At 41.9% G+C, this 12,681-nt stretch overlaps 2 protein-coding genes across 9 annotated transcripts in view; one reads left to right on the forward strand and one right to left on the reverse strand.

Annotated features, from left to right (window-relative positions):
• Nucleotides 1-10,685, forward strand: part of B3GALNT2 (beta-1,3-N-acetylgalactosaminyltransferase 2) — a 63,410-nt gene extending 52,725 nt beyond the window's left edge. Inside the window, exons 8-12 of one of the 3 annotated variants that reach the window (XM_017862256.1) lie at nt 1,839-2,022; nt 4,899-5,024; nt 6,227-6,386; nt 7,390-7,446; nt 10,080-10,262. In XM_017862256.1, coding sequence (XP_017717745.1) covers nt 1,839-2,022; nt 4,899-5,024; nt 6,227-6,386; nt 7,390-7,446; nt 10,080-10,139 — 587 coding nt within the window. In that variant the 3' untranslated portion in view covers nt 10,140-10,262. The other 2 variants (XM_017862257.1, XM_017862254.1) reach the window with 2 other exon arrangements.
• Nucleotides 10,686-11,635: 950 nt separating this feature from the next.
• The window catches only part of TBCE (tubulin folding cofactor E), a 94,835-nt gene continuing 93,789 nt past the window's right edge, over nt 11,636-12,681 (reverse strand). For 5 of the 6 annotated variants that reach the window (XM_017862253.1, XM_017862252.1, XM_017862250.1 and 2 more), the window contains 2 exons: nt 12,160-12,251; nt 11,636-11,945 (listed from right to left, as the gene is read on the reverse strand). In XM_017862253.1, the coding sequence (XP_017717742.1) occupies nt 11,853-11,945; nt 12,160-12,251 (185 nt within the window). In that variant the 3' untranslated portion in view covers nt 11,636-11,852. Of the gene's footprint in view, nt 11,946-12,159; nt 12,252-12,681 lie in introns of those variants that run through there. The other variant, XM_017862251.1, reaches the window with a different exon arrangement.

Consider the following 12,681-nt stretch of genomic DNA (forward strand, 5'->3'; position numbering starts at 1 on the left):
TTTTACAATTGTTTGTAAAATACAAACAATTAGCTGGGCGTGGTGGCAGGCTCCTGTAATCCCAGCTACTCACGAGGGAGGCTGAGACAGGAGAATCCTTGAACCCGGGAGGTGGAGATTACAGTGCGCTGAGATCATACCACTGTACTCCAGTCTGGGCAACAGAGTGAGACTCTCTCAAAAAAAAAAAAAGAAAAGAAAAGAAAAAAGAAAACATTATATGCCGGGTGCGGTGGCTCACGCCTGTAATCCCAACACTTTGGGAGGCTGAGGCAGGTGGATCACTTGAGGTCAGGAGTTCAAGACCAGCTGGCCAACATGGTGAAACCTCGTCTCTACTAAAAATACAAAAATTAGCTGGGCGTGGTGGCACACGCCTGTAATCCCAGCTACTTGGGAGGCTGAGGCAGGAGAATCACTTGAATCCGGGAGGTGGAGGTTGCAGTGAACCGAGATGACGCCACTGCACTCTAGCCTGGACAACAGAGTGAGACTGTCTCAAAAAAAATAAATAAATAAAAGAAAGAAAACACTGTAGGTACAGTTGAAACCTTCCTGTTGTGGTTCTCCCTAGATGTATTCCTCTTCCTTCTCCTCAAAGGGGGTGCCACTTTCCTAAAATTCATGTGTACCCTTCCCATTCTTATTTTCTTTTTTTTCTTTTTTTTTTTTTTTGAGACGGAGGCTCGCTCTGTCGCCCAGGCTGGAGTGCAGTGGTGGGACCTCAGCTCACTGCAAGCTCCGCCTCCCGGGTTTACGCCATTCTCCTGCCTCAGCCTCCCGAGTAGCTGGGACTACAGGCGCCTGCCACCTTGCCCAGCTAGTTTTTTGTATTTTTTAGTAGAGACAGGGTTTCACAGTGTTAGCCAGGATGGTCTCGATCTCCTGACCTCGTGATCCGCCCGTCTCGGCCTCCCAAAGTGCTGGGATTACAGGCTTGAGCCACCGCACCCGGCCCCCATTCTTATTTTTCTACTTTGAACATATTTACATCTCTTTATTTATTTATTTGAGACAGGGTCTCGCTCTGTTGCCCAGGCTGGATGGAGTTCAGTGGTATGACCATAGCTCACTGCAGCCTTGAACTCCTGAGCTCCAGGGATCCTCCTGCCTTGACCTCCCAAGAAGCTGGGACCAGAGGCATGCGCCACGATGCCTGGCTAATTTTTAAATTTTATTTAGAGATGGGGGTCTCCCTGTATTACCTAGAGTGATCTCAAACTTCTGGGCTTAAGTGTCCTCGGCCTCCCAAAGTGCTGGGATTACAGGCATAAGGCACCACGCCTGACGATGTCTTTAAATAACATAGTTTTGAATATTTTATAATTGATATCTGTGGTGTCATATTGTATTATCACTTGGCAATTTTCACTCAACTTTATTTTTCCATCCCAATCCTTTTAACATGCAAGATCAGGGTAATTTTTTTAACTGCTATATTTCATGATGTGAATATACCACAACCTGGCTATTTTTTTTTCTCTCAGTGGACATTTAGGTTGGTCCCGTTTTTCTGCCACAATTACAAACAGTGCTGTAATTAATAGCCTCGTGAAGTAACGTTAGTAGGGATATATCTACAAGTGGCCTCAACTGAACCATAAGGTGTACACATTTTCAGCCTAAATAGATATTGCCAAATTGCTTTCCAGAGTGGGGGCATCCACTTAAACCTACTGGCGGTGTATGAGAGTTCCCATTTTTCTACCTAAAGTTCCAAACAACTGCATGTGTTTCTGTTAGGTCACCTTGGGCAAAGAACTGTAGTGTACATCATAAGTTCTGAGTGGTAAGTTTACAATAGCGTTTTTCTCCAACTCTCAACTTTTCCTTTTTAGAAGGTGATGCTCTCTTACACAGCCTTCATTCTCGCCCTCAAAGACTTATTGATCATATAAGGAATCTCCATGAGGAAGATGCCTTACTGAAGGAGGAAAGCAGCATCTATGATGATATTGTTTTTGTGGATGTTGTCGACACTTACCGTAATGTTCCTGCAAAATTATTGAACTTCTATAGATGGTAGGTTGTAAAAATGTTGGGTAGGTAGAACTTGTTTTATTGTTAGTTTCTTTTTTTTTTGAGATGGGGTTCTTACTATGTTTCCTAGGCTGGTCTTGAACTCCTGAGTGCAAGCAAACCTCTTGCCTTAGCCTCCTGAGTAGCTAAGATTACAGGTGCGTGACACTGTGCCTGTCTTACTGTTCTTTTGCTATCGAGACAATTTATCAACTTCAAACCACTGAGATTTCAACAAATAAAAACAAACCTAAGGCCACTGAGCACCTGGGATATGACCTATTGTATCCCAATTCCTTAAGCTTCTAAGATGCTGCCTCTTTATTTTGATAAAGATCCACAATGTGATATTAACCTATCAAAAACACGGCAAAAATTGGCTGGTGGCTTGTGCCTGCCGGCAGCACTTTTGGGAAGCCAAGGCAGGCAGATCACTTGAGATCTGGAGTCTGAGACCAGCCTGGCCGCCATGGTAAAACCCCGTTTCTACTAAAAATACAAAAATTAGCCAAGTGTGGTGGCGAGCGCCTATAATCCCAGCTACTCAGGAGGCTGAGGCATGAGAATCACTTGCACCCAGAAGGCGGAGGTTGCAGTGAACCAAGATCACACCACTCCACTCCAGCCTGGGCAGTAGAGTGAGACTCTCTCAAAAAAAAAAAAAGAAAAGGCAAAATGGATTGATTTTGAGTCATTTCTACTTGCCTTGGTTTTCTCAAGCCAGCATTAGACAAAAATCAGTGAGTCTGGGAATGGTTGATTTTTAGTTGTATTTATACCCACCTACCCAGATTCCCCAGTTATAGCCACTCACATTTAGGTTACTGATAGAAATTCTCTTCTACTGAATATCCACCTTATACTTCCAGTCTCTACTGCATCCAGTTAAAAACTACCTCCCTGATTCTAAAACTCTTATATAGCTGGCTTACTGAAATTCCACAACTCCCAGAATCAATGGTATTTATAATTTCCCAGACCCTCCAGTGTTTCTTGGAACTTACTTGTAACTCCTACTTTTATAACAATAACAACAGTAACAATATATAATAATAGTAACATATATATATAAAATCTTAACATGTATAGTTATTAGAATTATTAGTTACTCTAGGATCTCAGAATTTTCTGTTGAGTCTCCTGATACTGTCTATCCTGACCGTGGAGCTAAAACTTTTAAACTGTATCTCTGATTAGGCCAAACCTGTAAAGGGTATTCTCTTTTTATTTTTTTCACTTTTATTTTTAAAAACCTTCACCTGTTCCTTGGTGAGGCCCAGGGTCTGTCTCCTTCTTTTCTTTTCTTTTCTGTTGCCCTAGACAGAGTGGGAAGTTACCAAGAACAGTACTTTACGGATACAGTTCCCTGGTCCTTAGGGGTAGATGGTTTAATTGGTTTATGGAAGGTAATGTTTCTTAGCTGGGGCAAATTATTTATTTATTTATTTATTTATAAATAGAAATAAGGTCTCAAGCAGTCTTCCTGCCTCGGCCTCCCAAAGTGCCGGGATTATAGGCGTGAGCCACCATACCTGGCCAGCTGGGGCAAATTAATATAATTTGGAACTCATCCTGTGGGTAGAGGGCAGAAGTAAATGAGGGTTGGAAATCTGGGTGTGTCAAATACTGGTTAAGTTTAGACAGCTGTAATACGAAAAAGAACCTCCTTTTAATTTGGGGCCACAAATGAGAGTTGCAATTATAGGTGAGGCTGAGGTGAGGAATGGGCATGGAGGTCCCAACGGTGGGAAGTCAGGGCTGTTGGGTTCTAGGACTCTCTTTAGAGCGAGCTATTTCCCAGGCATGGAAGTATCTTAGCCTCTCCCTTTGTCTCCACTGCCACTGTTCTGACTGCCTTCTCTCCCTGGATCGCTGCAGTAACCTTCAACAGGACTCTGATCTGGGACCTGCGTCCCCATAGCTGGCATCGCCCATCTCCACACTGCAAATGAGTTTCATTATTTCTTCCTCTTTATTTCAGTTATCAGTGACCCAAATATTCTTTATCATGAAAATTTATTTCTAATTAGCAAATATTATGTATGCCTTTTGCTATTAATTGGAAATAAACTTTAGAAACATGGGGTGATGCTGTTTGGTGTGGACCCATTATTGTTAAATTCACCATTCTTTGACCTAATGAAATTCTAAATTTATTTTATTGAGACTTCTGACATATGACTGGCCCCTAGCAAAACTGCGTTTTAAACAGCTGTACAGGGATTGTCAATGTGAAATGAAGGAGTCAATTTTGTCTTTAGTCAGGATTATATATTTTACGTCTAGATAATGAAGTCACTCTCCTTTGCCTTCCAGGTCATTTATAATGGTTTAATTGCTGGAAGCTGTTTCCAAGGGAAAATGTGTTTCAATGTAATAAGTCAGGTTTTTTTAAGTCATAAAATATTTTGAGTGTAATATAAATAGTAGCATCAGATGCATATTGTACAATAGTGTTCTGTGTGAGAGGCCCAGATATAACACCTAATTCATTATGCTGGGCCTTTGTTGTTAACACACAGGGTAGGGTTCAGACATTTGATAGATTTGGCAGCAGGGCTTGAATGATGTCTAAGAAGCATTTGTTTGAACGTATGTTCCATTTAAGCCAGATATTTTCCTTCATCATGCTCTTCCTTTACCTCTTAAAATCAGCTTAGTACTTCTCTGTGTTATGCCACTTAGTAAAGACCAAGTGATGGCCTTAGTTGATAGCAGCAAAATTTTGTTAGAGCAAATATTTTCAACATTTGAGGAATAAGAAATACAGATAATGACAGGTACAGTTTTGAATGAAGTGTTAGTGACGCCACTGTATTGGTGTTTCTTTGTTTCTTTGTCTGGTTGCACTGACTTTCATATCCCTTTTGTGTCAACAGGACTATGGAAACAACCAGCTTCAATTTGTTGCTGAAGACAGATGACGACTGTTACATAGACCTCGAAGCTGTATTTAATAGGATTGCCCAAAAGAATCTGGATGGGCCTAATTTTTGGTGGGGAAAGTAAGTTAACCATTCTTAGCTCATTGGCATTCATGTACCTGAACAAATGTAATTAATTAAGCATAAAATATCCTTTTTTTTTTGAAAATGTGGTTGGGATATACAATTTCTTACTAGACTCCTAGGTTAATATATATTTCATTACTCTAGGTCAGTCATGCTGGCTCACACCTGTCATCCCAGAGTTTTGGGACAGCTGAGGTGGGAGGATCCTTTGAGGCCAAGAGTTCAAAACTAGCCTGGGCAACATTGCAAGACCCTGTCCCTACAAAAAATAAAAAAGGTGATGTGAGCCTGTAGCCCGTAGCTACTTGGGAGGCTGAGGCAGGGGGACTGCTTGAGCCTAGGAGTTGGAGGCTGCAATGAGCTATGATTTTGCAACTGCACTGCAGCCTGGGCAACAGAGGGAGACCCTATCTTAAAAATCATAAATTTTATATTACTGTACAATTGGAGGAAAATTTGTTTAAATGAAAAGCCTCAGGCTAATGTAGTAAAGGAGGGAAAACAATATGGCTTTTATTCTTACACCAAAGAAATAAATGGTATTCACATTAGAAGCTACTGTATATTTTGTTAGAATAAGTTTGTGACGCATCTCTGAAACCATTTTCTGTGCTTCCTCAGGAATACAATATGGATTAGTGATTTGGTTTTTTGTTTTCATATGTACTAAAACACAGGGTGTTCTAGTGCTTTTCATTCAGAAACGTTACAGATGCAACTTTGAGAAAATTTAACATACCAATCTTATCTAAAACAACACTGGATAAATGATAATTCCTTTCCTTAGATTAAAAAAATTTTTTTCTGGCGGGGCACAGTGGCTCACACCTGTAATCCCAGCACTTTGGGAGGCCGAGGTGGGTGGATCACCTGAAATCAGGAGTTCGAGACCAGCCTGGCCAACATGGTGAAACCCTGTCTCTACTAAAAATATAAAAAATTAGCTGGTCATGATGGCACATGCCTGTAATCCCAGCTACTCGGGAGGCTGAGGCAGGAGAATCGCTTGGACCTGGGAGGCGGGGTTGCAGTGAGCCAAGATGGCGCCACTGCCCTCCAGCCTGGGCAACAAGAGCGAAACTCCGTCTCAAAAAAAAAAGAAATTTTCTTATTTTTTTTCCTCACTTCTACAAGTTTATTCCTTTGTAGTGATGATAAAGGAATGACAAAAGAGGCCATATTATTTTTCATCTCAGTTTCAGACTGAATTGGGCAGTTGACCGAACTGGAAAGTGGCAGGAGTTGGAGTACCCCAGCCCCGCTTACCCTGCCTTTGCATGTGGGTCAGGGTATGTGATCTCCAAGGACATCGTCAGCTGGCTGGCAAGCAACTCGGGGAGGTTAAAGACCTATCAGGTAATTAAGAATTTCTTAGCTTGGCATGGTGGCTCTCGCCTGTAATCACAGCACTTTGGGAGGCTAAGGCAGGTAGATCACTTGAGCCCAGGAATTCAAGACCAGCCTGGGTGACATAGCAAGACCCCATCTCTATAATAAAAAATAAAATAAAAAATTAAGGATTTCCCACCTACATATACACTCATCACACCAAGTTTCATCTCACTCAGCATTCCATCATGAAAAGCAGAACCCACTTACCTTAGGGAAAAGCACGTTACTCTCTGTATAGGAATCACCTCTCAAAGGTTAAGGATGCACCACGTATCCCTCAAATCTTGCCTTTAAATTCTATTCCTAAATCTTTTTTGAGCCTACTTATGTTTTCAGCTAGTATTTACAGGCGTAGTCCCTGGAGGCTGGGCACTGTGGCCCATGCCTGTAATCGTAGCACTTTGGGAGGCTGAGGCAGGCAGATCACTTGAGGTTAGGAGTTCGAAACCAGCCTAACATGGTGAAAGCCCATCTCTACTAAAAATACAAAAAATGAGCCAGGCGTGGTGGTGCACACCTGTATTCCCAACTACTTGGGAGGCTGAGGCAGGAGAATCATGTGAACCTGGAGGCAGAGGTTGCAGTGAGCTGAGATCGCACCACTGCATGCCAGCCTGGGCGACAGAGGGAGACTCGGGTCTCACACACACAAAAAAAGTATAGTCCCTGGAGGAAGAGAAAGATTTTAATTCCTAAGGAGGGAGTCCAAAGTGCTTCCTGAAAGCTTAAGGTACACGAGAAGGATGGGTCGTCTACTCGCGGTTTCATCTTATTACCTTGTGGTGGGGGTGCTTCATAGGCCACTAACTTTGACTTTGTGTGAATCCATTTTTGCTATTTCATATTAGAATAATAACAAAGCAAAAAAGTAGAAAGGTGGTTTATGATGGGAGTGGCCATGGTTTTGTCTTTACAAATAAAATAGCATTTAAAATTTTTACATTTAAACTTTATGGGCCATGTATAGGGTGAAGATGTAAGCATGGGCATCTGGATGGCAGCCATAGGACCTAAAAGATACCAGGTAAGTCTTTGGGGATGGCCTCAGGCCTCTTAAGAGTTGAAGAGGTGAGATTTCTATATACAGGTTGAGTGTCCCTTATCCAAAATGCCTGGGATCAGAAGTATGGAGGATTTCAGATTTTTTTGGATTTTAGAATAATTGCATTGTACTTACAAGTTTCACATCCCAAATCTGAAAACTGAAATGCTTCAGTGAGCATTTCCTTTGAGTGTCATGTTGGCTCTCAAAAAGTTTTGGGCTTGGCAAAGTGGCACACGCCTGTAATCCCAACACTAGGAGGCCAAGGTGGGCATTATCACTTGAGCCCAGGAGTTCAAGACCAGCCTGGGCAACATGGCAAAACTCTCATCTCTACAAAAAGTACAAAAAAATTAGCTGGGCATGGCAGCGCCTGCCTGTGGTCCCAGCTACTCAGGAGGCTAAGGTAGGAGGATCAACTTGAGCATGGGAGGTCGAGGGTGCAGTGAGCTGTGAATGCACCGCTGCACTCCCACCTGAACAACAGAGCGAGAGAGACCCTGTCTCAAAAAAAAAAAAAAAAAAAAAAAAAGTTTTGGATTTTGGAGCATTTTGGATTTCAAATTTTCATATTTGGAATGCTTAGCCTGTAATGTATATCACACCATGGGCAGAAAGAATGAGGATCTTCTACCATAATAGCTACGCTGTTGCTTTAATTCACCAGGTTATTTTGCTATAATCCACCTAGGTTATTTCTCATACAGTATTTTTCTGAGTTGAAAGCAAAAGGTTATAAATGAAAGTTCCCCTACCTACAAAAAATTCAGTTTCCATAGGTTTGATCAGAAATTATTTTTAGCTTTAAAACTTAACAACAGAAGGCTGGGCGTGGTGGCTCACGCCTGTAAACCCAGCACTTTGGGACGGCTGAGGTGCGGGCGGATCACGAGGTCAGGGAGATGGAGCCCCATCCTGGCTAACACGGTGAAACCCCATCTCTACTAAAAATACAAAAAAATTCGCCGGATGTAGTGCGCGGGCGCCTGTAGTCCAGTCTGCTCGGGAGAGGCTGAAGCAGGAGAATGGGCATGAACCCGGGGAGGCGGAGCTTGCAGTGAGCCGAGACACGCCACTGCACTCCCAGCCTGGCGACAGAGCGAGACTCTGTCTCAAAAAAAAAAAAAATAATAACGACAGAATCCACTGATTGAGTGTGGCAGTCTAAGGATCCTTCAACCCTTCTGACCGATACAAATAAGACACTGCATGAAATATAAGACATCATTTAAAACACACTATTGCTGAACCAGAAAAAAAAAAAAATGAATCTGCAGAGACCAAAATGGAAACTAGAGACCTGGGAAGAAACCAAGCACAAAGCTAACTTTAGCTTTAGAGATTTCTGTTGAGTTCTGGATTCTTGCAACTTCCACTTTGGCCATCGAAGGTGCAGGGGACAGAAGGCACATGCAGTGTCTGTCAGTTAGAAGCCCAGCATAGAGCTGGGCCCCAGAGCAGCTCTCGGAAGTCAACCCACATCTGTGTAGCCCACTTTGATAATCCCATTCCCTTGTTGTACTTTCAGTCTCATCTTTGAATAGAATTATTTTTGTATCTGATAACTTTGGGATCTGTAGTCTTTGCTGGGTCTGATTCTGCAGTTTCCTGTTTCTACAGACGGTTGTTCATAGGGCTTGTTTTCTGATGTGTTGAAAAGTTGTTTTTGTTGTTTTTTTTTGTGACCGTGTTGTCTTTGGAAACTGAGTCCTTATTTAAAATGCATTCCTACAGAGAGGATTTACATTTTTTTCTACCATGCGCCTAGGAAAACTACCATCTATGAATACCATCTATGAATACTTCAGATTTTTGACTTGGAACTGTTGGGCTTACACAGACTGACGACCAGCCCCAGACCTACCTAAGTGCAAGCTGTGGGTAGGCGCTCAGAAGAGAGAGACTCCTTTCCATCCCACTGAGGGGCAAGACTGAGACAGACAAGCCGAGTTTGTTTTCTTATATACCCCGAGGCTGTGGCCCCTCAGAGATCCTAGCTCTGTGTCAGTCTCCCATTAGCCTCCTGTCCCTGGGCTTGGCCTTTCATAACCCAAGGATCAGCAGCTGCCGGCAGGGCACATGCTGACTCAGCACTTTCTCCTACCCGGTTTCTTCTTTCTTCATGGAGTTCAGCCATGCTTTATAAAGGTGTTTAATTTTACGCAACATTTGTGTATTGTCAAAACATTGAATGAGTTTCTCCCTGTGTTCTGCTATATTGCTGAAAACAGAAGCCAATTCATGTAGCTAGGAAATAGTCTAGTGGTTAAGAACTTGAGCTTGGGAGTCTTTAATCCCTCCTCTTCATTTACCAGCCCTGTGACCTTGAACAAGTTACTTAACTCCTAGTTTGTTCCTCAGTTGTAAGAGGGAAATAGCTCCTACCTCACAGTGTTACTGTGAGAATTGAGTGAAAGATTTACAAAGTGCTGGGGTAGAGCCCCCACAATATTGTAAGCATTCCATCAGAATAATAGCTGTTATTAGTGCTGCCATAGACACACCTTTAGGAGCAAACATGAAACTCACTTGTGGTTTCTAAAATCATTCATTACAGAATTGCATTTGTTGACTAACTCTTCATCCACACACTGCCTTGTTTCTGTATTCCACAGCCACAGGGACCTGGTGTTTTCCCCATTCAGGAGGTGCCACCCCCAAACCTCACCAGTTAGTCCACACATGGAGTTATCCTTGAAGTGATTTCAGCATCATTCGAATAGATAAAAACTGTCTACGTGCAGACTTTCTGACGCTCTTAGAACAGTTTCACCACTCTCAGATCGGCTTTGGTTGTTTTCAACAGGACAGCCTGTGGCTGTGTGAGAAGACCTGCGAGACAGGAATGCTGTCTTCTCCTCAGTATTCTCCATGGGAACTGACAGAACTGTGGAAACTGAAGGAACGGTGCGGTGATCCTTGTCGATGTGAAGCAAGATAACAGGGACTTGAATTAGCAGCATCTAAAATCAGGGCAGGCAAACGATAATCTGAGTGCAAGTCTGAGGAGTCCCAGGGTTTAGCAGTAGACTGTACGGTCTTTCAAGAGAGTTCCAGACCGGCACTTTCACCCAGAACCAATGCGGTGTTTCTTAATGTTTGCACAAATTTTCTTCTTAAAAATCAACTGGTACTGTAGCATAAGAAAAGTTTATATATTGGAAGATTATCAGAAAAATACCAAGTTATTTTATAAAAAAAAAAAAAAATTTCTAAATCCTTATGCATTGTGGCTAATTAGTAATTCACCATTACCTGTAATTTTTGGTTAAAACTTGGCCTAGTTCAGAATCTGTAGTGCTGAGAGTTTGAGTTTCAACCTGGATTGCAGGATAGCTCTGTAGAGTTTAATGAGGATAATTACCAGACAAAAAGAACTCACAGGAATGCTGTGTGATCATGTGATCACATATTTGAGCAGTGGTCACTTATACCAAAGTTTGGGGTTTCTGGAAATAACGTCAGATTTTGTGGATCTCTGAAGTGGGCAACTTGAACTTGAAGAGGAACCAATATGATTCTCAGTTCAGAACCTTGCTTTTAAAGAAGTCCATTTATATGGTAGACTAATACCCAAGTTTTCTTTCTGCCATCTAACATAAATCCTGAAGGTCACAGTTTAGTACTCATAGTTTTTAAATGCTAAATTTTTGTGAGTATGAATAAAAGCAAATACCTCTCAGGGTTTTAGTGGCATTGGGAAGGATATTTCTAAATTGTTGACATTTTGAAAGAATTAGTTTTGCTTTCCTCCTATCATTGCCTAAAGTTTACCTAATATGAGTACATTTCAATCAGAGCTGGTTATCTTCTATGAAAGAAGATACAGTCAGCTTAGGTATAATTGTAGGGAAAAGCATGTGATTAATTTCAGTACTCTTAGAAAATAGTGCAACTGAGAAGACAGATAATAGCATATTGTTATACATAGTAGAGGATGTGTCTCCCCAAGTTTAAGGGACATTTCCCAAAATGACCAGCCAAATCATTTTAGTAACCCTTTAAAATAGTAGTATCAATAGAGAATTCCATTAAAACTAGTCTTATGACAGACATTAACTGTGTTCAGATTTTATTAGGCTAGCTAGTTTCTATTTAATATTTAAATCTTATCATGAAATGCAGTGATGAACTGTAAAAATAAATATGAAATAAGATCAGAAAATTGTTGGTAGGGTCAAAGCCTTTATTACTGCTATTATGTATAAGCCTAGAAATGGTCGCTTCCCAACAAAAACTACATCAGTGGTGAAAATACATCCCTTGTTATCCTTAGGGCAAGTTGTAAACCCCTTTGTTTTTGACAGAATTGTTCCAGTGGATCATTTATTTCCGATGAACCCCAGACATGATAAGCAGTGTAGTCTCTAAATTTTATTAGTTGGTTGTTACCATCGCACTAATAGACAATCTTCATTTTCCACAGAATAAAAACGTAATGACTGTAGGTCATTTTCCAGCTTGATTTCTATGCCCGGCTCCTAAAATTAGAAGGAAGGTAGGGAAGGATGTGATTAAGACAGATCTGAAAAAGCATGTTACACATCCTCTACCCCACCCCGTCCCCAGGCAGTAGCTTACCCTTAAAATCAAACAGATCTATGGTCTCCATTTAGAATCAAACTGTTGCTATCTAGAGACAGTTTAATGTCATCATGAGGACGAAGCTTGACTGTTTTTTCCTGGGCAACTTACTTTGGGACTCTCATAGGACAACAGAAGGTCTGACACAGGAACTCTGAGAAGACGTGACAGCCATCCCTTCACCTTTTGAATTGTCATGGAGCCTATCAAAAGACAAGAAAAGTCCATTCGTTCTCTCAAATGACACTTACTTGTAAAACTAGCTCATGTGATGAGACCACAGTATCACTGCAATGGTGGCTGTTTTTTTTTTTTTTTTTTTTTTTTTGAGACCGTCTCGCTCTGTTGCCCAGGCTGGAGTGCAATGGTGCAATCTCAGCTCACTGCAACCTCCGCTTCCCGGGTTCAAATGATTCTCCTGCCTCAGCCTTCCGAGTAGCTGGTACCCGTCACCACACCCAGCTAACTTTGGTATTTTTGTGTTTTTTTTTTTTGAAACGGAGTTTTGCTCTGTCGCCCAGGCTGGAGTGCGGTGGCGCAATCTCGGCTCACTGCAAGCTCCGCCTCCCGGGTTCCCGCCATTCTCCTGCCTCAGCCTCCCGAGTAGCTGGGACTACAGGCGCCGCCACCTCG

Source organism: Rhinopithecus bieti, unplaced genomic scaffold (genome assembly GCF_001698545.2).
Source record: "Rhinopithecus bieti isolate Rb0 unplaced genomic scaffold, ASM169854v2 scaffold_57691, whole genome shotgun sequence".
NCBI classification, from domain to species: domain Eukaryota; kingdom Metazoa; phylum Chordata; class Mammalia; order Primates; family Cercopithecidae; genus Rhinopithecus; species Rhinopithecus bieti.